General features: G+C 50.3%; 3 protein-coding genes across 5 annotated transcripts in view; 2 read left to right on the forward strand and 1 right to left on the reverse strand.

The window, feature by feature from the left end:
- The window catches only part of myo5b (myosin VB), a 38,405-nt gene extending 33,532 nt beyond the window's left edge, over positions 1–4,873 (forward strand). For all 3 annotated transcript variants that reach the window (XM_088011256.1, XM_088011255.1, XM_088011257.1), the window contains 6 exons: positions 1–71; positions 170–320; positions 1,771–2,065; positions 2,142–2,316; positions 3,565–3,645; positions 3,765–4,873. The exon at positions 1–71 is cut by the window's left edge and continues 19 nt beyond it. In XM_088011256.1, the coding sequence (XP_087867382.1) occupies positions 1–71; positions 170–320; positions 1,771–2,065; positions 2,142–2,316; positions 3,565–3,645; positions 3,765–3,917 (926 nt within the window). In that variant the 3' untranslated portion in view covers positions 3,918–4,873. The remainder of the gene's footprint in view (positions 72–169; positions 321–1,770; positions 2,066–2,141; positions 2,317–3,564; positions 3,646–3,764) is intronic.
- An 8,555-nt stretch (positions 4,874–13,428) lies between these two features.
- il7r (interleukin 7 receptor) lies at positions 13,429–17,768 on the forward strand. Its single transcript, XM_014977019.2, has 8 exons — positions 13,429–13,585; positions 13,998–14,136; positions 14,214–14,368; positions 14,876–15,027; positions 15,103–15,259; positions 15,334–15,445; positions 15,512–15,584; positions 15,650–17,768. The coding sequence occupies exons 1-8, from the start codon at positions 13,486–13,488 to the stop codon at positions 16,034–16,036; spliced, it is 1,275 nt and encodes a 424-aa protein (XP_014832505.2). The 5' UTR covers positions 13,429–13,485; the 3' UTR covers positions 16,037–17,768.
- Positions 17,691–27,312, reverse strand: capslb (calcyphosine-like b). Its single transcript, XM_088011261.1, has 5 exons — positions 27,205–27,312; positions 25,845–25,983; positions 20,333–20,510; positions 19,900–20,109; positions 17,691–18,437 (listed from the first exon to the last, which is right to left on the reverse strand). The coding sequence occupies exons 2-5, from the start codon at positions 25,979–25,981 to the stop codon at positions 18,336–18,338; spliced, it is 627 nt and encodes a 208-aa protein (XP_087867387.1). The 5' UTR covers positions 25,982–25,983; positions 27,205–27,312; the 3' UTR covers positions 17,691–18,335.
- Between the last annotated feature and the right edge of the window lie 315 nt (positions 27,313–27,627).

The following is a 27,627-nucleotide window of genomic DNA, read 5'->3' on the forward strand; positions in this document are numbered from 1 at the left end:
AGATGATGTCGTTCTGGTTGGCCAACAGCAGCCGCCTGCTGCACTGCCTGAAGCAGTACAGCGGCGAGGAGGTGAGCTGCTCCGTCTGAGGAGCGCCAGGAATGCCAGGAACGCCAGGAACGCCAGGAACGCCTCCTCCTCTGACATCATCTGTCTGCTTCTCCTCCAGGCCTTCATGACCCAGAACACGGCCAAACAGAACGAGCACTGCCTGAAGAACTTTGACCTGGCCGAGTACCGGCAGATTCTGAGCGACCTGTCCATCCAGATCTACCAGCAGCTCATCAAGGTGGCCGAGGGCATCATCCAGCCCATGATCGGTGGGTCCCTGCTGGTTCTGGTTCTGGTTGGGTCCCTGCTGGTTCTGGATGGGTCCCTGTTGGTTCTGGATGGGTTCCTGCTGGTTCTGGATGGGTCCCTGCTGGTTCTGGATGGGTCCCTGCTGGTTCTGGTTCTGGTTCTGGTTGGGTTCCTGCTGGTTCTGGATGGGTCCCTGCTGGTTCTGGTTCTGGTTCTGGTTGGGTTCCTGCTGGTTCTGGATGGGTCCCTGCTGGTTCTGGATGGGTTCCTGCTGGTTCTGGATGGGTCCCTGCTGGTTCTGGTTCTGGTTGGGTCCCTGTTGGTTCTGGATGGGTCCCTGCTGGTTCTGGTTCTGGTTGGGTCCCTGTTGGTTCTGGATGGGTCCCTGCTGGTTCTGGTTCTGGTTGGGTCCCTGTTGGTTCTGGATGGGTCCCTGCTGGTTCTGGTTCTGGTTGGGTCCCTGTTGGTTCTGGATGGGTCCCTGCTGGTTCTGGTTCTGGTTGGGTCCCTGTTGGTTCTGGTTCTGGTTGGGTTCCTGCAGGTTCTGGTTGGTTCTGGATGGGTCCCTGTTGGTTCTGGATGGGTCCCTGTTGGTTCTGGTTGGGTCCCTGCTGGTTCTGGTTGGGTCCCTGCTGGTTCTGGTTGGGTCCCTGTTGGTTCTGGTTGGGTCCCTGCTGGTTCTGGTTGGGTCCCTGCTGGTTCTGGTTGGGTCCCTGTTGGTTCTGGTTGGGTCCCTGCTGGTTCTGGTTGGGTCCCTGCTGGTTCTGGTTGGGTCCCTGCTGGTTCTGGTTGGGTCCCTGCTGGTTCTGGATGGGTCCCTGTTGGTTCTGGTTGGGTCCCTGCTGGTTCTGGTTGGGTCCCTGTTGGTTCTGGTTGGGTCCCTGCTGGTTCTGGTTGGGTCCCTGCTGGTTCTGGTTGGGTCCCTGCTGGTTCTGGTTGGGTCCCTGCTGGTTCTGGTTGGGTCCCTGCTGGTTCTGGATGGGTCCCTGTTGGTTCTGGTTGGGTCCCTGCTGGTTCTGGTTGGGTCCCTGTTGGTTCTGGTTGGGTCCCTGCTGGTTCTGGATGGGTCCCTGTTGGTTCTGGTTGGGTCCCTGCTGGTTCTGGTTGGGTCCCTGTTGGTTCTGGTTGGGTCCCTGTTGGTTCTGGATGGGTCCCTGCTGGTTCTGGTTCTGGTTGGGTCCCTGCTGGGTTCTGGTTCTGGTTGGGTCCCTGCTGGTTCTGGTTGGGTCCCTGCTGGGTTCTGGTTCTGGTTCTGGTTGGGTCCCTGTTGGTTCTGGTTCTGGTCGGGTCCTGCATGTCTCTCTCCTCAGCCGTCCCAAACCAGGCAGAGAATAAATGCCGGGCCTCCAGGACCCACATTGGACCCCCTGGTTTCTGGTTTCCATCTCAGTCATGAGGATCAGTCATCAGGTTCACCAGATGGGTCTCTTTCTGGACCTGAAGGTTCTGACCCATATCTCTACCCCTCAGTGTCGGCCATGTTGGAGAGCGAGAGCATCCCCAGCCTGGCCGGAGTCAAGTCCATGGGCTACAGGAACCGCTCGTCCAGCATGGACACGGACGCGGACGGGCCCACCACCTACACCCTGCAGGGCCTCATCCGGCAGCTCAGCCAGTTCCACAGCATCATGAGGGACCACGGACTGGACCCCGAGGTGGTGGGCCAGGTGGTCCGCCAGCTCTTCCACTGCATCAACGCCTTCACCCTCAACAACCTGCTGCTGCGAAAGGACGTCTGCTCCTGGAGCACCGGCATGCAGCTCAGGTACCACCAGAACTCAGACCGGAGGTTCAGGTCCGACCGCTGGAGTCTGACCGCTGCCCCCTGTCTGATTGTTCAGGTACAACACCAGTCAGCTGGAGGAGTGGCTGCGAGCCAACAACCTGTTCCAGAGCAAAGCTTCGGCCACGCTGGAGCCCATCATCCAGGCCGCCCAGCTGCTGCAGGTCAAGAAGAAAACGTCTCAGGACGCCGAGGCCATCTGCTCGCTGTGCACGGCTCTGACCGTGCAGCAGGTCAGTGGGTCATTAGGTCAGAGGTTCATCAGGTTCATCAGGTTCATCAGGTTCATCAGGTTCATCAGGTCAGAGGTTCATCAGGTTCATCAGGTTCATCAGGTTCATCAGGTTCATCAGGTCAGAGGGTCATCAGGTTCATCAGGTTCATCAGGTCAGAGGTTCATCAGGTTCATCAGGTTCATCAGGTTCATCAGGTTCATCAGGTCAGAGGTTCATCAGGTTCATCAGGTTCATCAGGTTCATCAGGTTCAGCAGGTCAGAGGGTCATCAGGGTTCATCAGGTTCATCAGGTTCATCAGGTTCATCAGGTTCATCAGGTTCATCAGGTCAGAGGTTCATCAGGTTCATCAGGTTCATCAGGTCAGAGGTTCATCAGGTTCATCAGGTTCAGCAGGTCAGAGGGTCATCAGGGTTCATCAGGTTCATCAGGTTCATCAGGTTCATCAGGTTCATCAGGTTCATCAGGTTCATCAGGTTCATCAGGTCAGAGGTTCATCAGGTTCATCAGGTTCATCAGGTTCATCAGGTTCATCAGGTTCATCAGGTCAGAGGTTCATCAGGTTCATCAGGTTCATCAGGTTCATCAGGTTCATCAGGTTCATCAGGTCAGAGGTTCATCAGGTTCATCAGGTTCAGCAGGTCAGAGGGTCATCAGGGTTCATCAGGTTCATCAGGTTCATCAGGTTCATCAGGTTCATCAGGTCAGAGGTTCATCAGGTTCATCAGGTTCAGCAGGTCAGAGGGTCATCAGGGTTCATCAGGTTCATCAGGTTCATCAGGTTCATCAGGTTCATCAGGTTCATCAGGTTCAGCTCCTCACCTGGCTGCTCAGCTCTGAATGGATCACGATGAATTAAAAACACTTTTAGTTCGTGATCCAACAGTAAAGTCTTGATTTGCTGGATCTGAGCAGCACCTTGACGCGTTTCCACCGTTTAGGTTTACTGTCACAAAAGTTGGTCGACTCCAAAAACGTCCTGAATATAAAGGGAGTCAAAGAAACATGAAGATCATAAACAGAACAGAGATGAAGCTTTTATGAAATGATGAATGAAAAGCAGGAAAACACAAACAATTAGAACCAAGAACAGAACCGTGTGGACCTCCAGAGTCCTGTTGGCTGAGGAAGGTCAGCTGATGGAGTCGAGTTTAGAAAAGAAACATCTGTAACATTCTCCCAGTTAGCCGACTGGTGGACCTGAACATGGGAGCAGGTTGTGACCACTTCCTGTCTGATTCCTGCAGATCGTGAAGATCCTGAACCTCTACACGCCTCTGAACGAGTTCGAGGAGCGAGTCACCGTGTCCTTCATCAGAAACATTCAGGTCAGTCTGAGCTGAAACCGACCTAGTCAAAGTCTGGGACCTGATTCCTCAGACATGTTCACCAAGTGAAACCACAAGAGTTCAGGAGGAACTTGTGTGTTTTCTGCTTGTCTCTGCAGAGCGTCCTCCAGGAGAGGAACGACCCGCCGCAGCTGCTGCTGGACACCAAGCACACCTTCCCCGTCCTGTTCCCCTACGCCCCGTCCGCCCTCAGCCTGGAGGCCGTGCACATCCCCGCCTCCCTGGGGCTGGACTTCCTGGTCCGGGTCTGACCCCGCCTCCCTGGGGCTGGACTTCCTGGTCCGGGTCTGACCCCGCCTCCCTGGGGCTGGACTTCCTGGTCCGGGTCTGACCCCGCCTCCTGGGGCTGGACTTCCTGGTCCGGGTCTGACCCCGCCTCCCTGGGGCTGGACTTCCTGGTCCGGGTCTGACCCCGCCTCCTGGGGCTGGACTTCCTGGTCCGGGTCTGACCCCGCCTCCCTGGGGCTGGACTTCCTGGTCCGGGTCTGACCCCGCCTCCCTGGGGCTGGACTTCCTGGTCCGGGTCTGACCCCGCCTCCCTGGGGCTGGACTTCCTGGTCCGGGTCTGACCCCGCCTCCCTGGGGCTGGACTTCCTGGTCCGGGTCTGACCCCGCCTCCTGGGGCTGGACTTCCTGGTCCGGGTCTGACCCCGCCTCCTGGGGCTGGACTTCCTGGTCCGGGTCTGACCCCGCCTCCCTGGGGCTGGACTTCCTGGTCCGGGTCTGACCCCGCCTCCCTGGGGCTGGACTTCCTGGTCCGGTGTGGCCCCACCCCCTCAGACTGACGCTCGGCACCAGCCTTCATCTCCTTCCTCTGGATCTTCCAGGTCGATCTCTGACCCTCCAGCAGAATTCGGTCTGGTTCGGCCCGGTTCTGCTCCTCTTTAGGTTTAGTTCGAGGAAGGAGGCGGAGCCAGTGACCTAGGAGGGTTAAAGGTCACTTCCAGGTTCTTCCAGATGGATGTTGGGTAGAAGATCCGGCCCCCCCACCCCTCTGTCTCAACCAGAACCAGAACCAGAACTCTAAACCAATCAGAACTCTTCGTCCTCCAGATTTCTCACTAATCAGAACCAGAAGTTACCAAAATAAAAGCATGTTAGTCTGCTTCCTGTGTGATTCCTCCAGCTAACACTAATGTGCAAAATATTTAAACCAGCTGAACTTTCTGTCATCATCTGTAATAAAGGTTTTAATGTTTCTGTGTAATACTTTGAGTTTAGTCGGGTTATTCAAACTGCAGAACTTTTCACTGGACTTCCTGTATGAATTCATCCATCCACCTATTTTCTGTAGTGGGGTCAGGAGGTGCTGCTGCCTCTCCAGCTAACATTCTAGGCGAGAGGCGGGGTCACCTGGACGGGTCACCTGGACGGGTCACCAGTCTGTCGCAGGGCAACACAGAGACAGGCAGGACACACAACCACACACACACACACACACACAACTACACACACCTAGGGAGGATTTAGAGAGACCAGTTAACCCAACAGTCGTGTTTCTGGACTGTGGAGGAAACCAGAGAAAACATGGAGACGGGGCTGGGAATCGAACCCAGAACCTTCTTGCTGCAAGGCAACAGCTCTACCACTGCACCACTGTGCAGCCCGTCATGAATTCATAAATGTATTAAAAAACTTAATCTGCTGGGCATCCATCCCATAACGCTTCCTGTCCATCCCATAACACTTCCTGTCCATCCCATAACACTTCCTGTCCATCCCATAACACTTCCTGTCCATCCCATAACACTTCCTGTCCATCCCATAACGCTTCCTGTCCATCCCATAACACTTCCTGTCCATCCCATAACACTTCCTGTCCATCCCATAACACTTCCTGTCCATCCCATAACGCTTCCTGTCCATCCCATAACGCTTCCTGTCCATCCCATAACGCTTCCTGTCCATCCCATAACACTTCCTGTCCATCCCATAACACTTCCTGTCCATCCCATAACACTTCCTGTCCATCCCATAACACTTCCTGTCCATCCCATAACGCTTCCTGTTTCCTCACCTGAGTAGCAGGTGGACCAACAGCAGAACTCAAACTTTAATCTGGATTCTGTTCTAGATATTTCCTGCGTTTCCTGAATGTTGCACAGAACCAGAACCCACTCAGGAAAAGTTCTGGGCCATTCCGGGACGGATCCCTCCAGAACCCAGGAGAACCGGGTCCAGCTGGAGGTTTGATGGTTAATAACAGTTATTATGTTTGTGATGATCCAGGAGAGCCTGATGTGGGAAGTCAGCCGGACCGAACCGGACCGAATCGAACTACAATCGGTACAAACACCAGGAGATCCCGGGAGAAGACGGCTCAGGTCGCTCTGAGTCCAGATGGATTATGGGTAATGAAGTGTTACTATGGCGCTGTCCGCCATGTTTATCTGCTCCGACGTCTTTGTGAGGAACCTGGATGCCGGATCAGAACCTCTTCCGGTCCCGGACGGGCCGTGTTTCCTGTAGAACCACCAGCAGTTCGTTTCAAGCTGTGAAGCAGAAACTCAGCGGTTCCCAGCGCCGCCGCGGCAGTTGGAGCAGCTGCAGCCGCTGAGGCTCCGTCTGCGGTCTACCTGCCGCCAGGTGCCGCCAGCAGGCATCCTGTGGGAACCCACAGACCCACCCGGAACCACAGCAGGGTTCTGCATCGGCCCGCCGACCCGCTCAGGTCCAAACCACCAACAGCAGCCAGCGAAATCCTGAGAGTCTGAGAACCGGGCCAAAGTTCTGTTCATCAGAGGTTCTGGTTGATGAAGAGGAGGAGACAATGAGGAAGACATGTTGTCTCTGCTCAGCAGCGATCAGCCGATTAGAACCGACACGGTACCGGCCTCCGGTACCGTTCTACTCCCACTGACTCGTAGGCGGTACCTTCACCTGTCCACCTGTCCAGAATGAAGACATTTTGAAAATAAATTTGCTTTAATAGAAACTCTGCGGTAACGAACCAGATTTCTGGATAAAGTTTTTCTCCGTTTGAATTGAGCATTTCATAAAACTGCAACAGAAACATTGAGTTCACAGGAGTCACATGATCAACAACCGGATGTTGCCGCTGGCGCCAACCACGAAGAAGAAGTGGACAGGAAGTGATGGGAGGACAATGAGGACAATGAGGACAATGGCGCTGCATGTTTCTAAACTGTCCGTGATTTTCATAGTTTCTTAAACGCCACTGACAGTCAGACTGAGTCTGTAGGGTGGGACGTGTCCAACTGTCCAACGTGTCCAACATGTCCAATGTGTCCAACATGTCCAACATGTCCAATGTGTCCAACGTGTCCAACATGTCCAATGTGTCCAACGTGTCCAACATGTCCAACATGTCCAATGTGTCCAACGTGTCCAACATGTCCAATGTGTCCAACATGTCCAATGTGTCCAACGTGTCCAACATGTTCAATGTGTCCAACATGTCCAACATGTCCAATGTGTCCAACGTGTCCAACATGTCCAATGTGTCCAACATGTCCAACATGTCCAACGGTCCAACGTGTCCAACATGTCCAATGTGTCCAACATGTCCAACGTGTCCAACGTGTCCAACATGTCCAATGTGTCCAACATGTCCAACGTGTCCAACGTGTCCAACATGTCCAACGTGTCCAACGTGTCCAATGTGTCCAACATGTCCAACGAGTCCAACGTGTCAACTGGTTCTAAACCTGCAGTTTTTATTAAATTTCATAACTTTTATATTGAAAGAAAAAAGTGGTTTGGAAAAGTTTTCTTCTGCCTCATTTTGTTATTTTACAAAATGAATCGTTTTCATTTTGGTCCTTAAAACAGAGAAATGTCTGTCTGATGATGCATCTTTTAAATATTAAATTATTGATCATCGATAAGTTACTCAGCATGTCAGCAGATTTTTTACAAACTTGGACGGTTATTTTTACTCTGACAGGGGGCGCTGCAGGCCCCGTGTCTCCCAGCAGGGGGCGCTGCAGGCCCCGTGTCTCCCAGCAGGGGGCGCTGCAGGCCCCGTGTCTCCCAGCAGGGGGCGCTGCAGGCCCCGTGTCTCCCAGCAGGGGGCGCTGCAGGCCCCGTGTCTCCCAGCAGGGGGCGCTGCAGGCCCCGTGTCTCCCAGCAGGGGGCGCTGCAGGCCCCGTGTCTCCCAGCAGGGGGCGCTGCAGGCCCCGTGTCTCCCAGCAGGGGGCGCTGCAGGCCCGGCCCGCTGCAGAGCAGCCTCTGCTCAGCTGGAGCTGCTTGTTGTTGTCAGAGGATGAAGCTGGAGGAAGAGGATGTGGTGACAAGTCATTTCTCAACAAGTGGAGCCCCGCTTGCACGGCTTGCATCACCTTTCTTCAGAAACGCAGCAGCAGGTTGAAGCTGCAGGCCTGATGAAGGCGAGGAGGAAGAGGAGGAGCAGGAAGCTGCAGCCTGGCTTCAAACGCTCCGGCTGCTGCGGCTCCTCGTCTGGCTCTGCAGACGCTCTGCAGGAGGGACGTCCTGCAGAGCCACATTTATTCACTTCAGGCTTGAATCTTCTCCTCCTTCATGGATCCATTTCTGCAGCGGTTGGAGCTGAACACACTGAAAGTTTCTCTGATTTATGAATTCTGAATAAATGTTGAAATGCTGAAAGGAGCTGGACTCAGTTTTCTGCTCATGTTAATATCATTATGGCCTTTTTTATTTCTCTGAACAAAGTCAGACATGGAGAAATAAAAGAGCAGGAATGTTTCTGTCTGAGTCAGATCACATTAAGACCAGCTATCCCATGGTCAGACACCTTTATGGATCGCCATGGCAACGACTCGGTCCGGGATCAGGTCAGGGTTTGGTAGATACAAAAGCATGAAACTTCCTCAGAGGATTTTACTGGACATTAAAGGGGCGGGGCCGTGTAACTGTGTTACACATCAAATATGACTTTAATAAATCTGACTTCCTGATTTAACGCCTTGAAATTAGGTCTCTGTCTCTAGAAGCTCTGCTCTTCCTGAAGCTCCGCCTCCAGGAAGTCATTCCAACATGGCTGCTCTATTAATCCTTTAATGTTTTCACCAGCGTTGCTCTGAGCAGCAGCTCCTATAATGAGCTCAGCAGATGGTTGCTAATTGCTGCTGGCTAGTCTGGAGGAGCTGGGAGGGGGAGGAGCTCCATCTCGGAGGCGGGGCTAGGCCCGCCCAGGCATTTAGCAGCTGAATGGTCGCCATGGAGATTAAAGGATGTCTTAAACATGCCTTGAAAGAATCAAGGCAACATTCCAGGTTAGTTTTGATAAGGGAATAGTTAAAGTATATTTTCATGATGCTGCGTCTTTGAACTGCTACCAGGTCCGTTTGTCTTGTTGGGCGGCGCTGAGGTGAAGTTTGCTGCTCAGTGGCAGTAGAAGCTCCGAGGTTTCTCCTGCCGTCGCCTTCCGATCCGGAATGTTTCCTCTAAACTCTTCGGATCCGTCAGAACCTGAGCGGCAGCAGAGACTCCAAACCGCAGCTGAAGATGTTTTTGATGCTGAGCCGAGATACGAACCTCAGCCTGTGGTTTGGTGGGGGCGGGGAGAGCGCTGCGCTGGAGCTGCAGCAGCAGAGGCCCGAACAGCCGGTTCAGGTCGGAGAGGCAGAACCTCCTGGACCCACACAGCTTCCTCCCGGTTCCTCTGGGATGTTTTCCTTCTCCAGGATTTTCTCGCCTCCTGAACGCAGCACGGTAACCACAGCAACCGCCCACACAGAACCAGCCAGGCCCGGTTCCTCCCACCGACTCCCTGCCACAGAACCACCTGCAGAGCTGGACCCGTCTCCATGGAGACGGCTCTGAACTCTCTGGATCGCAGCGAATCAGAACCAGTTTGAAAAGTTTCTATGAACTAAAACGTCTTCTAGTTTCCACCTGAAGTTTCATCTCAGCTTTACAGTGTTTTCCTTTTATCGCTGTGAACTCCTGGGGTCAGAGGTCAGGGGAAGTGACCTTCAGCCTGCCAAGGTGATGATGCTCCAGGAATTAGACCAGACCCACATTCAGAGATCAATCATCAGGTCAGAATATTGATCAGTAACTGATGATGTTTTTATCTGGTCGTTCTGAACTTCTCTGAGTTTCTCATTAAACTGACTGAATCTCCTGGCTTCAGCTGAATGGTGCGGCCTGCAGCTTCACGGCTGAGGCGTTTTGAATGTTGGACTTCCTGTCAGAGCAGGAAGGAGGAAAGTTTCAGTCTGAATGGATCTCAGAGAACGATGGGGCCCATCAGGATCCTCGGTTGACTTCAGGTTTGGTTGTTACTCTTTGTTCCTTACTTTGATTAGACCAGTCCTGTTTCACTCCTGAGTGTTTAAACTTTATTATGTTTATTTCTTGCTGTAGTTTCTGTTTCTCTGCTCTACTCTTTAGAGTTTGGACCAGAACCAGAACCAGAACCAGAACTGTCTGAGCTGGAGATGCGTTCAGGATCAGTGAGAAACGGGAAACGTTCCTGTTTTTACCCAGAGCAATAATTCATGAGTTATTGTTTTTCTCTTTGTGAATTTTCATGTTGGATCCAAACATCTGCACCCAGCAGAGGAAGGTTCTGTTCAGGTTCTGGTTCCGGTTCTGTCAGAACAGCATGTTGAACATCGTTTAGTTTCATCTGAACAGGTCGGTTCTGGTTCCCTAACAGAACCAGAATCGACCTGGCTCACCCGCTGCTTTCCCAGCATGCCCTGGAGCAGAGGATGCTGTATCCATGGAGACAGAACCACAGCCAGGCCCAGCAGAACCGAGGCTGAGGCCTGATTGGGTCAGAAGTTTCTGGTGATCATGTGACCCGTTTTCCTGTCGACGGCAGCTCAGGGTGTCTCATCTTCATCTTGGCCTCGTTTCCAAACAAAGAAGCTCAGACAGACAGGAAGTGGTTAGTGGGTCGGGTTAGACTCTGAGCCGGTTCTGCTGCAGGTTCTGATCGCTGCAGCTGATAGCTCTGTGGTCTCTGCTGATGGCATCATGTGACCACCAGCTGCTATTTCTGGTTCTGATTCTGGTTGACATGAATTTATTTAAATCAGGTTCTGCTGCAGCTCCCTGCTGGCTGACCTCTGACCCCAGGGTCTTGCTGCAGCTGCATCCCTCCAGGCTGCAGAAGAGAAACAAGACGACAAGTTCTGCTTTCAGCTGAGCTGCAAGGAAGTCCATGATGCTGCAGCATCAGATGGTGCTGCAGCATCATGTGAAGCAGCAGCATCTTGTGAAGCAGCAGCAGCATCTTGTGAAGCAGCAGCAGCATCTTGTGAAGCAGCAGCAGCATCTTGTGAAGCAGCAGCAGCATCTTGTGAAGCAGCAGCATCATGTGAAGCAGCAGCATCATGTGAAGCAGCAGCATCATGTGAAGCAGCAGCATATTGTGAAGCAGCAGCAGCATCTTGTGAAGCAGCAGCAGCATATTGTGAAGCAGCAGCATCATCATGTGAAGCAGCAGCATCATGTGAAGCAGCATCATGTGAAGCAGCAGCAGCATCTTGTGAAGCAGCAGCAGCATCTTGTGAAGCAGCAGCAGCATCATGTGAAGCAGCAGCATCTTGTGAAGCAGCATCATCATGTGAAGCAGCAGCATCATGTGAAGCAGCAGCATCATGTGAAGCAGCAGCATCATGTGAAGCAGCAGCATCTTGTGAAGCAGCAGCATCATGTGAAGCAGCAGCATCATGTGAAGCAGCAGCATCTTGTGAAGCAGCAGCATCATGTGAAGCAGCAGCATCTTGTGAAGCAGCAGCATCATGTGAAGCAGCAGCATCTTGTGAAGCAGCAGCAGCATCATGTGAAGCAGCAGCAGCATCATGTGAAGCAGCAGCATCATGTGAAGCAGCAGCATCATGTGAAGCAGCAGCAGCATATTGTGAAGCAGCAGCAGCATCTTGTGAAGCAGCAGCAGCATATTGTGAAGCAGCAGCATCATCATGTGAAGCAGCAGCATCATGTGAAGCAGCATCATGTGAAGCAGCAGCAGCATCTTGTGAAGCAGCAGCAGCATCTTGTGAAGCAGCAGCAGCATCATGTGAAGCAGCAGCATCATGTGAAGCAGCAGCATCATGTGAAGCAGCAGCATCATGTGAAGCAGCAGCATCTTGTGAAGCAGCAGCATCATGTGAAGCAGCAGCATCATGTGAAGCAGCAGCATCATGTGAAGCAGCAGCATCATGTGAAGCAGCAGCAGCATATTGTGAAGCAGCAGCATCATGTGAAGCAGCAGCATCATGTGAAGCAGCAGCATCTTGTGAAGCAGCAGCATCATGTGAAGCAGCAGCATCTTGTGAAGCAGCAGCAGCATCATGTGAACCAGCAGCATCTTGTGAAGCAGCAGCATCATGTGAAGCAGCAGCATCTTGTGAAGCAGCAGCAGCATCATGTGAACCAGCAGCATCTTGTGAAGCAGCAGCATCATGTGAAGCAGCAGCATCATGTGAAGCAGCAGCATCATGTGAAGCAGCAGCATCTTGTGAAGCAGCAGCATCATGTGAAGCAGCAGCATCATGTGAAGCAGCAGCATCTTGTGAAGCAGCAGCATCATGTGAAGCAGCAGCATCTTGTGAAGCAGCAGCATCATGTGAAGCAGCAGCATCTTGTGAAGCAGCAGCATCATGTGAAGCAGCAGCATCTTGTGAAGCAGCAGCATCATGTGAAGCAGCAGCAGCATCATGTGAAGCAGCAGCATCATGTGAAGCAGCAGCAGCATCATGTGAAGCAGCAGCAGCATCATGTGAAGCAGCAGCATCTTGTGAAGCAGCAGCATCATGTGAAGCAGCAGCATCATGTGAAGCAGCAGCATCATGTGAAGCAGCAGCATCTTGTGAAGCAGCAGCATCATGTGAAGCAGCAGCATCTTGTGAAGCAGCAGCATCTTGTGAAGCAGCAGCAGCATCTTGTGAAGCAGCAGCATCTTGTGAAGCAGCAGCAGCATCTTGTGAAGCAGCAGCAGCATCTTGTGAAGCAGCAGCATCATGTGAAGCAGCAGCATCATGTGAAGCAGCAGCATCTTGTGAAGCAGCAGCATCATGTGAAGCAGCAGCATCTTGTGAAGCAGCAGCATCATGTGAAGCAGCAGCAGCATCTTGTGAAGCAGCAGCAGCATCATGTGAAGCAGCAGCATCATGTGAAGCAGCAGCAGCATCATGTGAAGCAGCAGCAGCATCATGTGAAGCAGCAGCAGCATCATGTGAAGCAGCAGCATCATGTGAAGCAGCAGCAGCATCATGTGAAGCAGCAGCAGCATCATGTGAAGCAGCAGCATCATGTGAAGCAGCAGCATCTTGTGAAGCAGCAGCATCATGTGAAGCAGCAGCAGCATCATGTGAAGCAGCAGCAGCATCATGTGAAGCAGCAGCAGCATCATGTGAAGCAGCAGCATCATGTGAAGCAGCAGCAGCATCATGTGAAGCAGCAGCAGCATCATGTGAAGCAGCAGCAGCATCATGTGAAGCAGCAGCATCTTGTGAAGCAGCAGCATCATGTGAAGCAGCAGCAGCATCATGTGAAGCAGCAGCATCATGTGAAGCAGCAGCATCATGTGAAGCAGCAGCATCATGTGAAGCAGCAGCAGCATCATGTGAAGCAGCAGCATCATGTGAAGCAGCAGCATCATGTGAAGCAGCAGCAGCATCATGTGAAGCAGCAGCAGCATCATGTGAAGCAGCAGCAGCTCTTCTGGCCAATCAACCTCCTGCTTATCAAGATGTTTTCTGATCCACAAACTTCCTGTCTCTGAAACCTCAGTGAACCTGGCGCCGCCTCCCTCCTTCCTCTGCCTGCTGGCCCCTCCCCCGCCTGCTGCTGCTGCTGAGTGCCACGGTGTCGCAGCAGTTCAGGGCGAGCGGAGAACAGGTGAGTTAGTGCTGCTGCATGGAGACGATGCTGCCTGGCTGGACAAGCGTCCTGATGCTGCTGCTGCTGCAGGTGGCCGGGAGCTGGGCCCAGAGCGGGGACCGCGACCCGGACTCAGGTGAGACCCACTGGACTCGGCTGGGCCGAACAGAACCAGACCGCTGGGTCAGAAACACACAGGAACATCTCTGCTGTCTGCGGCAGGAAGGACCTGAGAGAAACTCTGGTTCTGGTTCCAGACGTGGAGAAGCAGCTTTCAGCTTCCATCTTATCTGGAACAAACTGAAAAACAGCTGAAACCCTGATCTCCTTTAATCAGACCAAAGCAGCCGATCAGCAGATCAAATGTTTGATGTTCAGTGAATCGTTTGTTTCTGGTTTCTGAGCGATGGTCTGTCACGTTTCATCTTTTATGACGTAAAGCAGCCAAGCTGCCTGCTGCTGAATCAAACATAAATAACTGTGGCTGGTTGAGGCAGAACTTTGACTGGTCCCCTGCTGTCTGTGGTTGTGGTTCTGCTTCCTGCCAGAACTGAGCCTCAGCTGCAGCTCTCATGTCAGCGTCCGGGCGAACAGCCTGACTTGCCATCTGCTGGGACGCCATAGAGACGAGGACGACGAGGACGATGAGGACGGAGACAGAGACCCCATCGACAAGATGATTGTCTGGTAAGGCTCTCTGCTCCGGTTTCTCCTGAGAGAACCCACCAGCAGAACCTGACAGAACCTTCTGCTCGTCTCTGCAGCCAGGAGAGGAAGGAGAACAACAGAACGAAGCAGAAATGTGTGAGGGCTGATGGAGGCACGGTGAGCGGTCTGTCTCCAGTGGCCGACGCCAACGTGACGGTCCACCGGCGGGGAGGAGGACGGCTTTCAGCCATCGTGCAGCTGCACAAGATCGGTGAGTCCAGAACTGGGCCGCGCCGGCCCACAACGCCACAAAACGATTCACGAGTTTCAGCATAGAGGTGAAAAAGTTTCATATCCTAACCCCTTTACTCTGACACCCTGAAACAGAAACCAGAGCTGCTTCAGCATTTCACTCATGCATGCCCCCCACACTTTTCAGATTTAAATGTTTAAAAGGTTCAAACTTGTTTTCCTTCCTGTCTATAGTTCTGTTGGTCTGTTGCAAAAAATGAAATATTTAACGAAGCGACCCTGACCCTAACGAAGCGACCCTGACCCTAACGAAACGACCTCGACCCTAACGAAGCGACCCTGACCTTAACGAAGCGACCCTGACCCTAACGAAGCGACCCTGACCCTAACGAAGCGACCCTGACCCTAACAAAGCGACCCTGACCTTAACGAAGCGACCCTGACCCTAACGAAGCGACCCTGATCCAACTGAAAGCACTTTGACAGTGAATTCTTGTGAACATTTCTTTCTGCCTCTGTGTTCCAGTGAAGCCCAAAAGTCCGTGGATTCTCAACGTGACGATGGATCCCGTGATGAACCGGGCTGTGATCTACTTCCAGATCCCCTACAGCAAAGACTACCTGAATCTGGACAACCAGATCTTCCAGCTCAACCTGTGGACCAACGGCAGCAACATCGTACGGCCCTCAGCGCTACCAGAGAGTCTGACCTCTGACCTCTGCTGGATCTGACCTGCTGATCTCGTCCTGCAGACCCAGAATGTCACGTCTAAGAACTTCCTGCAGATCGACAGGCAGCACCTCCACCAGGCCTCTGAGTACCGGGTCAGGGTCCGGTCCATCCCTGCCAGCTCTCTGGAGGGAACCTGGAGCACCTGGAGCCCCGAGTTCTCCTTCCACACGCCGCCTGGTGAGAACATCGGACCTCCAGCAGCGTAGAGCTCTGAGCTGCAGCCACTGACATCATTTCCTGTCCCTCATCAGAGGAGAAGCCGCCGAGTCCCCATGAGATGGAGCGGACCGTCTCCGGACCCGTCCTGAGCTTCATGTCTGTGCTGGTGGTTCTGTTCAGCATCGTCATCGTCTGGAAGTCGGGGTAGGACCTGATGTCTGGCCGGAGCTTCAGGTGTGTCTCTGGTTCCTAACTTCCTGTTTCTCTCAGGATCTTGTCCTACATGTGGCCCAGCATCCCACACCCCAAGCAGGCGCTGGTCCAGATCTGCAAACCGAACAAGGTGACTTCCTGAACCAGCAGGTTCTGCTCACACCAGAACCCGCCTAACCGTCTGCTGCTCCCCAGGGCCTGCTGCTGGACCTCAACCCCGAGGTCTTCAGCCCCCTGCGAGTCCTGCCGCTGGAGAAGCCTCAGGCGGAGGAGGCGGAGCCGCACAGGAGGCCCACTGGGGCCGGGTCCGCCGCCGGGTCCCAATCCGGATCCCAGTCTGGATCCAGGTCCAGCTCCTCCCACAGCACCACCAGCAGCGCCTCCAGCGCCGGCACCGAGGAGCTGGAGATCTCAGCGCTGCTGAGCTGCTCGGACGGTGAGGACAGCGTCCCCAGCAGCGCCCCGTCCCCTGTCGACGTCCCGCGGCGCGGAGACGAGTCGCAGAACCTTCTGGCCCGGCGCGGCGGCCCGGGGCAGGAGGAGGCCTACGTCACCATGTCCAGCTTCTACCAGAGCCAGTAGCACAGCGCCACCAGCTGGAGGACCAGCGTCTCATCTGTCCTTCACATCTGACTCCCAAAGCTGGACTCATACGACCTTTGACCCTTCCTCAGGCATCTCTGTTCATTTTTCAGGGCTCCTCTCAGTATTTGACCTTTGACCTCATATAGCTGCTTCCTGACTGGACCCGGTCGGTGGGTCCCCAGTCCCCCAGAACCTGAGAACAACCAGTTCCTCTTACTGGTCCCAGCGCTCACATTCACACTAACAGGATGAGTCACATGGTCGACAGCAGCCAATCAGAGCCCAGCTTCTTCTCTGTCCCTGATTGGCTCAGGAAACGATTTTATTTTATCAGTTTGATTGAATATTACAGCCTGAATGAGGAGAATAAATAATTTAATTTGGAGAATAAAGTCATAATATTATCAGAATAAAGAGAAAAACCTGAGATATTATCAGATGTGAATCATCTGCAGGTTTTTATTTCTAGTCAATGTTTAAATCCTGTGACTGATAATCTGATGCTGATATGATAAAAACTTATAAACCCATAAAGATGTTCCTCATTTTAACAAAGATTTAAAAAATGGCTTTAAATGGAGGAACTGAAAAAATGATTCTGACAAAACGACAAATTTATTCTGTTATTACGGCTTTATTCTCATGTTATTATCATTATTATCATTATTATCATTATTATTATCCTCTCCTGTTGTTATGGCTTCACGCTGTCTCAGACCGGACCTGCTGCTGGTTCTGGTTCTGAACATTTGGGCCAAACCGGTTCTGATGGTTTCACAGGTCCTGCTGTAGATCCAAATGGACTTTGGTTCTCCATGAAGCTCAGTTAAATCAGAAGGTTCTGTTGGTGGAACATGGCAGCAGAACCAGAACCAGGCGGTCCATTTGACCCGTTCTGGAGGTTCTTCATTTAAGGTTCTGGACCCAAACGTCACAAATGTTCCTGATCTCAGCAGGGAAACTCAGAGACCCAATCAGAACCAACCAGAAGGTTCTGATGGACTTCCTTCATCCGGCTCCAGAACCTTCTGATAGAACTGAACCGTCAGAAGAACCAAAGCACCAAACCCGACAGAACCAAGAGACAGAACGGTTCCTTTGGTTCTGATCCGTTCAGTTCAGATCGAAGGTCATCTAAACTGGATCATCCAGTCCGATCATTTGGGTCAGAACCGGGTCAGAAGCCAATCACAGCCCAGATTGGGTTGAAGTGATCATAAAGATCGTTTCCATGGAAACCAGCTGGTTGCCAGTCATGTTCAGCCTCCAGAACCTTAAGAGTTCTACATGTTCTCTGGTTTGACCCGGTTCTGTTTGGGTTCTGGTTCCTAACAGCAGTAGAACCTGTGGGAACATCAGAGACGTTCTTTAGAAGCTGCTCCCATCCGGACCCGTCCGGTTCTGGACCCGTCCGGACCCTCAGAACCTGCTGCTGCTGCAGAGTTTCGTTTCCCCTGCAGCACTCAAACGCATCGCGTGCCGAGTGGGAACTTCCTGTTGCCATGGCGACCTGTTTGTTCTGATTGTGGTCGGGTCGGGTCGGGTCAACGCTGCTGCTGTAAAATCCGACCCGGTCCAAATGTCACGAGCATCCAGACCAGAATGTACGGCTCCACTTTGTCTGTGTTAATGTTCTGTACATACTGCCAGGTTTGAACTAGGACCTTTATTTAACCGTCATTAACCAGTTATTGATTATGGACAATAAAGTAAAAAATTCACATGAAAAGTTTCTGTTGAAATGATGAAGCAAAGTTTGACATCCTAAAGATGGAAATCAATTATTTGATCAGTGATCACTGTAAAACATTAATAACATTATAATAGTGATCACTGTAAAACATTAATAACATTATAATAGTGATCACTGTAAAACATTAATAACATTATAATAGTGATCACTGTAAAACATTAATAACATTATAATAGTGATCACTGTAAAACATTAATAACATTATAATAGTGATCACTGTAAAACATTAATAACATTATAATAGTGATCACTGTAAAACATTAATAACATTATAATAGTGATCACTGTAAAACATTAATAACATTATAATAGTGATCACTGTAAAACATTAATAACATTATAATAGTGATCACTGTAAAACATTAATAACATTATAATAGTGATCACTGTAAAACATTAATAACATTATAATAGTGATCACTGTAAAACATTAATAACATTATAATAGTGATCACTGTAAAACATTAATAACATTATAATAGTGATCACTGTAAAACATTAATAACATTATAATAGTGATCACTGTAAAACATAAATGCGGCGTCAGAGCTTCCAGGCGTTCCTCATCATCAGGATGAAGTAGGCGTCGCTGTCGATGGAGGCGCTGACGCCACTGTAGTAGTTCAGAAACTCCTCTTTGCTCACCTGGAGGTCAGAGGATGAAGATGGTCAGTGAGGAAGAGGAGCGCGTCCAGAATCGGTTCTGTCCAACGTTCTCCGGACTGACGGCAAACCGAAAGAAAAATGGAGAAATCAGAGTAGATCAGAGTAGACATCATCCTACAGGAAGGTAAAGTTTCTGAGACCCAAAGGTCTGGAGGAAGTCCTGACCTTTGGGTCTCCCAGGAGGACAGGGGGACAGGAGGTCAAGGGGACAGGGGGACAAGGGGACAGGAGGACAAGGGGACAGGGGGACAGGGGGACAGGAGGACAAGGGGACAGGAGGACAGGGGGACAGGGGACAGGAGGACAAGGGGACAGGAGGACAGGGGGACAGGGGGACAGGAGGACAAGGGGACAGGGGGACAGGGGGACAGGGGGACAGGAGGACAAGGGGACAGGAGGACAGGGGGACAGGAGGACAAGGGGACAGGGGGACAGGAGGACAAGGGGACAGGAGGACAGGGGGACAGGAGGACAAGGGGACAGGAGGACAGGGGGACAGGGGGACAGGAGGACAAGGGGACAGGAGGACAGGGGGACAGGAGGACAAGGGGACAGGGGGACAGGAGGACAAGGGGACAGGAGGACAGGGGGACAGGAGGACAAGGGGACAGGAGGACAGGGGGACAGGGGGACAGGAGGACAAGGGGACAGGAGGACAGGGGGACAGGAGGACAAGGGGACAGGGGGACAGGAGGACAAGGGGACAGGGGGACAAGGGGACAGGAGGACAGGGGGACAGGAGGACAGGGGGACAAGAGGACAGGAGGACAGGGGGACAGGAGGACAGGGGGACAGGGGGACAGGGGGACAAGGGGACAGGAGGACAGGGGGACAGGAGGACAGGAGGACAGGGGGACAGGAGGACAGGGGGACAGGAGGACAGGGGGACAGGAGGACAAGGGGACAGGGGGACAGGGGGACAAGGGGACAGGAGGACAGGGGGACAGGAGGACAGGAGGACAGGGGGACAGGAGGACAGGGGGCAAGGGGACAGGAGGACAAGGGGACAGGGGGACAGGGGGACAGGAGGACAGGGGGACAGGAGGACAGGGGGACAGGGGGACAGGAGGACAAGGGGACAGGGGGACAGGAGGACAGGAGGACTGGTTTTAATGTCTTAATGTGTAGAAAAAAAACAAACAACCAAAACAAAAACCTGGACATGGAACCGAGGAACTGGATCGTCCTGCTGGATCCAGGAAAGTTCTGCTGAGGCGTGAGGTTGTCTACCAGAACTGAGCATTCTGTCTGGTTCCGGTCCAAACGTCGGATTGTTCCAATCATACAGCACAGATCAGGAGACCCACAGCCATCCCCACCAGCAGATATAGCTAGCTAATGCTAATGCTAGCACCAAGAGGATCACTGATCACCTGACCATCAGAGCCTCTCTGATGGTCAGAGGCCCGTCAGACTCTGAACCACGGACTCATTCCCGTACCTTCCCGTCTTTGTCATACGGAGAGTCGAAGCTGTCCAAGAAGGTCCGGAACACCTGCTCCTCGGTCCACTCCCCATTCTGGTACTTTGGGTGGTACTTGGCGTTGTAGACGCCCCTCAGGTCATCCACGGTGATCACGCCATCTCCGGTCTTATCCAGCTTCCTGAACGCCTCCATCACCACCTCCTTCCTAGACTTGGACATGGGAGGCTGCAGGACAGAGGGACGAGTTCATGCTAAACCAGTGGAACCAGTTGGTTCCGAGGTCAGAAAAGACACTGGGGTTCATCAAGCAGCCGGACGATTAAAACCAGACAGGAGACCAGTGAGACCAGGACAGGTCTTCATTTAAAATAATTAAACATGTTTTTCTGATAGATGTTTCTGCCTGGTGGTACTGATGGTACTGGTGTTACTGGGTTTACTGGTTTACCCTCAGGGTGACGAGGAACTCGTCAAAGTCGATGGAGCCGCTGCCGTCGCGGTCGAAGTGTTGGAACATGGCGGAGGCCTCGTCCTTCTCGATCAGCAGCCCGTAGTCGCTCAGGCCCTTCAGGAACTCCTTGAAGTCCAGGGAGCGGTTCTCGTTGTCGTCCATGACCCTGAAGGTCCTGACAGGAAACAGACTGTTGGAGCAACTCAGCCCCCTGCTGGCCACCCCAGGTCAATGCACCACAAACAGACTCGTCCTCAGGGATTTATGTTTGAAACTACAAACTGCTGAACTAAGTTTTTACATTTATTAAAGTATCTTCAGATTCTCACTAAAACTAAATCTGAGCTCCAAACAGAACAAAAATACAGGAAGTAAAAATACTTATGTTACCATCTGTATAAAAACTGTTACGGTATGTGTCTGTGGTTTCTAGTTCTCAGCCTTGATGACACATTTAGAGCCGAACCGAGAAACTACGATCGCAAACTGCTGATCTGATGTAGTAAATGAGCTCAGAGTACCACAGAGTACTACAGAGCTGAGATCAGTGGCTGGAAACCACCGACAGCAACAGAACGACGAAAACAACAACATCCTGCAGCAACGCCGAGTCAGCACAGCCCACAGCATGACTACTGCAGACACACAGAACTCTGAACGACACGGAGCAACACTGGAGTAATCAGAGTACTACTGGAGTAACTAAAGAACTCGTGGTGTTTTGGATCAGGTTAGCTTTTTCTGAACTGAACCTGCAGAGACATTAAAACCTTTGATCAGTGTTTGTTTCTTTATGAAGTTTATTAGTTTTAACTTTACTTATAAATGCAGGGTTTCCCTGAGTGCATTACAGGCCTGACGGCCACCATGCTTTACTAGCGCCACCACCAGGCTAAACCTTTCTTTTTTATGTTTTTAGGAAAATAATAAAAATAAATAAATAAATAAAAGGTTTGTGCTTCACTGGCGGAGCAGATTTATCCCTAAAAGATTTGTCTACAGAAGATAGGTTTATAGTTTATGCATTTAAAGCCGGACCGATCCCACCGCTGGCGCCTCTGCAGCAGCTGGATTAAGTTTACCTCAGCGCGGATCCTTTCACTCAAACTGACCTGTATGGATATTTACATCCACCCCTGTGAGGAATTATGATTCTTTCCAGAGTTTTTGATCAAGGTAGGACTTTAAACACCACTCTGGTTGGCTCTGGTTGCAGCTCTACATGAACTGCAGGAATAACTTGTAGTCGCTTTCAGAGGTGCGTTAAGGAGCGGTGAGAATGATTTATACTTATGAACAAAACATTATGTGGCTTTTCCATCTCAACACGCCGCCCAGCGCCCGGCTCTGCCTGCACTGATAGTTTATCTGTGTTCCCAGTTGGCTGGTGTGTTAGTTAACGAACCAGCTAACCTGATCATGCAGGTTCAGCCTGGTGAGGAGCTTTGAGGAGCTTTCGCTCCTGTCAGCATCATGCTGATTTTATATTATTATATTTTTAGTATCATTTTTTCGGTTACTCAATGTATCAAACGTATCAAATGCTTTGTCCACTTAGTCAGACAGAGTTAATGTTCGCAGCGGCGCAGAGATCTGAGAAACTCGTCCCATAAACTCGACCAACCAGAACAGTTTCTGTGACGCTTATTAAAACTCAACAGACATGAAATGAAAGAGCTACTGAAGCCACATTGGCAGCATTGCAGTGCAGCAGATTTACCTCATCCTGCAGGGCCGGTCCAAGGCTGATGAGGCCTGGAGCAGAATCTGACTGAGGGGCCCCTTTTGTTGCTACAATCATCAGCACCTCTAACAGATGTGTTGGATTTAATCTGAGAGAGGGGGACTAGATTAACTGGCCAACCTAAAGAGCAATAAATTATAACTGCAGTTTACTAAATTGTATTTGTGAACAAACAGCTCAAACTTAAAGATTAAACTCACAGCATCAGATTGTTGCTATGGTAACAAAACAATCTAACTATAAATACTTAAAATCTTACATATAAATGTTAATTTAAAAGCTTTTAATTTATGTATGCTGAAATTGAATCAAATTTAACAGCATTGATCATCTCAATAAATAAATGTTACATTCATGTATCTGTAAGGTTTTCTGGGGGAAACCCTGAAATGATTTATAACTATATTTATAAATATCCATCCGTCCATTTTCTAACACCTTGTCCCTTAGTGGGGTCAGGAGGTGCTGCTCCCTCTCCAGCTAACATTCTGGGCGAGAGGTGGTGTCACCTGGACGGGTCACCAGTCTGTCGCAGGGCAACACAGAGACAGACAGGACACACAACCACACACACCTAGGGAGGATTTAGAGTAGCGGTTCTCAACGTGGGCGGTACCGCCCCCCGGGGGCGTTCAGAGGACGGCAGGGGGCGCTGGGATGCCTTTGGGGGGCGTTTGGTCGAAGGTAAACTTTACACCTTATATGCACAACAATACCAGTTTAGACTCTGAGCAACTTGGTAAAACTGTGTTGTGTAACATTAAGTCATGCTTGGCTGCAACTGTATCAATGGCAGCTCTTCTTCTATTCAGTGTTTGTTAGCTTCTGTTAGCTTCTGTTAGCTTCTTGGCACTGCTCCGTTCTCCTGCTACTAGTAGCTTCACTGCATCAGTTCAGCGTCTCACCGGCTGATGACGTTGCTGTGATTCACTTTGTCTGGTATTTTTGTACATACGTTTTGTCAGTTCTGTGATCATGTCAAAGCAGCAACTTATATTAAAAAGTGTTTTATTTCCGTTTGAAGGCTTTCCGCTTCCATGGAAGGGCAACAGAAAATCGCTATAAACATGTAATTACTAAAATCACGATACCCTGACTTTGTGTCCCTCTGAAAAATGAACCCATTTAAATAAAGAAATCCCTCCATGGTGACACCACGACAGAGAGCCTTCATTTTATAGCGTTAACACCGGAGCTGTAAGGTCTGGTATGAAACTGGGTGATGGAACAACACAGCACTTTTAAATTTCAATAATAAAAATACCGCAATTGTTTCCGTTGTTTTAAAAGGTTTATGTCAGTCTGCCTTTTCCCCGTCGACACGTTTCCCAGCCGCCCTGGACTTTAGAGGGTTAAAAAAAACAAAAAAAAAAAACGACGCGCACATTGTGCAAAACTGTGAAACAGGAGAAGCGGGACGTAAAACGGAGCGATTAACTAGATGTGAATTATGGCATAAAAACAGAGAATCTGATGCTGAACAGTGAAAAATCAACACATGATGTGAAACATGACCATTAGGCAGGTGATGAATAAATCTAGCAGCAGACACTATTTCCAGATAAAAGGTAAAATAATATTGATGAAGTGCCATGGGTTTGTTTAGACCACATCTAGTACTGAGAATAAATATATCTTACAGATCATAACAGTAAATAACTGATCACTTATTTATGCTTTAATTAGATTTGATATATTTATTTCTTCAATATTATTTTCATGTCAGTGTTAATGTCATGGTGGTGTTCAGGGACTCCATGACACTTTCACTTTGACTCATTAGGATTTAAGAACCAGATTTGTTCTTTGTAATTTCTGTCCATTAAAACTATTAATCTATAATCAATAGACAGATCTATATAAAGATATAATCCATGTTTCTGTCTCATATTTCTATGGCATTAAAAGGAACTTTAGTTTTTCCACTGAAAGCTCTGGTTTGCTCACTAAATGCCATGTGGGTGAAGTTTTATGGATGATGCTCTGATGTCTCATTCTCCTGAAGGCAGCACAGAGCTGCACCACCAGAAACACTGAAGAGAAGAAGAGCTGTGATTAATGTAGTTCCAGTTCTATCCATGTTTTAATGCTGCAGAGCTCAGTGGTTTGCAAATAGATCAAAGTTTAAACTGGCATGTTGTTCATCTTTTATCTGGTCATTTTGTGGAATATTTATCTAGAAACTGGCACAAAATAAGAATATTTTCTCCACTCTGATTGGCTGCTGTTGGCCTACAGATTTTAACTTGAATGTTCATTGCATTTTTCATAGACGCCTGTGAAAATAATTTCTATTCTCATGAGTTTTTTGTTCTCTGGGGAATTATTTTTGATGATAAATACAGAAACAAGCATAAAAATCAAAACATCTACAATAGTGATAGTAATATTAATGATAAAATAATAGTCAGAGCAAAGTAGCCTGCAGATTCTTTGGTGGGGGGGTGGGGGTTCCAGGTGGTTAATGTCACGATTACACCATGTTGTAGGTGTTGGTGGCTCTGTTCTTAAATGGTTCAGGTCTGACCTGGAGGACAGAATAACCATCTGCTGCTTCAATGCCTTATGGTGTCCCACAGGGCTCGGTTCTGGGCCCACTGCTTTTCTCTCTGTATTCACTGCCTCTGGGTTCTGTCCTCAGGAAACATGGGATTTCATTTCACTGTTACGCTGATGATTGTCAGATTTATTTGCCCCTGAAGCAGAAGGATGTCCATCCCATCAAGCATCTCCTGGCATGTCTCTGTGATATTAAAGGCTTTGAACTTTTTAAATTTAATGAAAACAAAACAGAGGTGATGGTGTTTGGACCCAGTGGCTCCTGTGAGTCCTCCTCTGTGGACCTGGGACCCTTGGAGGTTTATTTTAAACCTGTTATTACAGATCTTGGTTTTAAGGTGGACATGATCTCAGATTGGACGGCCAAATCAGAGCTGTGGTTAAGTCCAGCTTTTATCATTTAAGGCGATTGGCGTCAGTGAAATCTTTTCATTTTGAAACAGTGATCCAGGCTTTTATTTCGACTCGACTGGATTACAGTAACTCACTTCATCTGGGAGTCAGTCAGTCGCTGCTCTCACGTCTGCAGCTGGTTCAGATGCTGCTGCACCACTTGGGACAGGAACTCGACAGGGAGCAGGTGACCCCTGACCCTGACCCTGACCTGGCCTCACTTCACTGGCTGCCTGTATATTTTAGGATTCATTTTAAAATTCTTATGTTTGTTTTTAAATCGCTACATAATTTTGCCCCGGCTTACCTCACTGAGCTTCTTCACCCCTACATACCCCATCGGTCTCTCAGGGCAGATCAGCTGCTCCTGGAGGAACCGAGGTCCAGCAGGAAGCTCAGAGGGGACAGGGCTCCTCTGCCAGGGGCCCCATATGGACCGTCAGAGGGGCCCCTTCACTGTCCACTTTTAAAACCCATCGGTTTTACTCGGCTTTCAACTCCAGCAGGATCCAGATTTAAATTTTTTGTTTTTAAACTGAAAGTTTTTATTTGATGTTTTTTATTATGTTGTGTTTTGATCTTTGGATCAGCTGAGGTTGTTTTAAAATGTTTATGAATAAAGTTGGTTTGGTGAGTTGAAGAAATGTTTCCTCTGATCCGACCAAACTTTGATGTTTCTGCATTCAAGAGCCTCAGTGACCCGGTCCTGGCCCGGTTCTGACCCGGTTCTGGCCCGGTTCTGACCCGGTTCTGGCCCGGCTCCACTGTGGTCAGAACAGCAGTAACCAGGTGAGTGAAGTGGGCGGAGCTTACCTGCCCAGGCCTTTGATCCCAGACGAGCCGCGGGTCAGACACTGCAGCCGGAGCCGCTCCACCGGGTCAGAACATCCCGACAGCTGCTGCCGGGCCTTCTGGGCCATCGCTCGGTCGTGTCTGGACGTTCCTGCCATGACTGACAGCCACATACAGAGGGTTGGTTCTGGTTCTGGTACCAGAGGGTTGGATCTGGTTCTGGTACCAGAGGGTCGGATCTGGTACCAGAGGGTCGGTTCTGGTACCAGAGGGTTGGTTCTGGTTCTGGTACCAAAGGGTCGGTTCTGGTACCAGAGGGTCGTTCTGGTTCTGGTACCAGAGGGTCGGATCTGGTACCAGAGGGTCGTTCTGGTTCTGGTACCAGAGGGTCGGATCTGGTACCAGAGGGTCGGTTCTGGTACCAGAGGGTTGGTTCTGGTTCTGGTACCAGAGGGTCGTTCTGGTTCTGGTACCAGAGGGTCGTTCTGGTTCTGGTACCAGAGGGTCGGATCTGGTACCAGAGGGTCGTTCTGGTTCTGGTACCAGAGGGTCGGTTCTGGTACCAGAGGGTTGGTTCTGGTTCTGGTACCAGAGGGTCGTTCTGGTTCTGGTACCAGAGGGTCGGATCTGGTACCAGAGGGTCGTTCTGGTTCTGGTACCAGAGGGTCGGATCTGGTACCAGAGGGTCGTTCTGGTTCTGGTACCAGAGGGTCGGTTCTGGTTCTGGTACCATAGGGTCGGTTCTGGTACCAGAGGGTTGGTTCTGGTTCTGGTACCAGAGGGTCGTTCTGGTTCTGGTACCAGAGGGTCGGATCTGGTACCAGAGGGTCGTTCTGGTTCTGGTACCAGAGGGTCGGTTCTGGTACCAGAGGGTTGGTTCTGGATCTGGTACCAGAGGGTCGGATCTGGTTCTGGTTCTGTCAGAATGAAATTTTGTCTTTTTATTTTTTTCAATCAAGAAACAATAAATAATTTGTTTATTTATTTATTTTTTTACTTTTAAACAACAAATTTCTCCTTTTTATGACTGAATATGTAAATAGTTAATAAAGTATCAATAATAATATCAGTATCATTGATGAAGCATCAGGTCAGAACCTGGATCTGCTCCAGAACCATCAGAACTGGGATCAGAAATGTTCGGATTATTAAAAGTTTCTGTTTATCTGCTGGGCGGACAAACGGCGCCACCTGCTGGTCAGAAGGACGAACTGACCTCAGTGTTCCGTGCTTTTATTGTGAAGGTCTGCTCCAGGTGTGGAGACCTGAAACTCTGATGTTTATCTCTGGAACAGGAAGCAGCAGCCGCCGCTGCGCGCGCAGCGACACAAACAAACAACCAAACAAACAACCAATGAACCAATCAGCGGCTCGGACTCACCAGTTTCTCCTCCAATTCTCCCAGTTGAACCAGTTTGTTCTCAGCTCCGACGTTGCTCTGCTCTAAACGATCCGTCGTTACCATGGAGACCTGCTGCTCTGGGCTCTGATTGGCTGCTCTGTCTATAGCGGTGACGTCATGTTTATCAGGAAACAGAAGAGCCAATAAAAACCCTGAAACGCTCACTAGCGGTGACGTCACTGTTTATTTCAGTTCTGAGTTTTTGGAATATTATTAAGTCCAGAACCAGAACCGGAACCGGAAACGGGCAGCAGCACAGGTGATGAGGACAGACCGAACCTTTCTGGATCAGCTCGGTCCAGACAGAAACATTCACACATTTCTATGATTTATTATGTGGCAACATCACATGAATCTCAGTTTTCGGACCCAATTAATAAGTTGCTCAATAAGAACAACATG

Source organism: Poecilia mexicana, unplaced genomic scaffold, assembly GCF_051168715.1.
Source record: "Poecilia mexicana isolate PSO_F unplaced genomic scaffold, ASM5116871v1 scaffold_12, whole genome shotgun sequence".
Lineage (NCBI taxonomy): Eukaryota > Metazoa > Chordata > Actinopteri > Cyprinodontiformes > Poeciliidae > Poecilia > Poecilia mexicana.

Bases quoted from the DNA above. Each gene is read 5' to 3' on its own strand.
- il7r (XM_014977019.2), top strand. From the start codon at position 13,486: ATGGAGACGATGCTGCCTGGCTGGACAAGCGTCCTGATGCTGCTGCTG. The intron at 15,028-15,102 runs GTACGGCCCTCA...CTCGTCCTGCAG, and splicing joins GGACCAACGGCAGCAACATC to ACCCAGAATGTCACGTCTAA. The intron at 15,585-15,649 runs GTGACTTCCTGA...GCTGCTCCCCAG, and splicing joins AGATCTGCAAACCGAACAAG to GGCCTGCTGCTGGACCTCAA.
- capslb (XM_088011261.1), bottom strand. From the start codon at position 25,981: ATGGCAGGAACGTCCAGACACGACCGAGCGATGGCCCAGAAGGCCCGG. The intron at 20,511-25,844 runs GTAAGCTCCGCC...GTTTCCTGTCAG, and splicing joins GGGATCAAAGGCCTGGGCAG to GACCTTCAGGGTCATGGACG. The intron at 20,110-20,332 runs GTAAACCAGTAA...TCTGTCCTGCAG, and splicing joins AGTTCCTCGTCACCCTGAGG to CCTCCCATGTCCAAGTCTAG.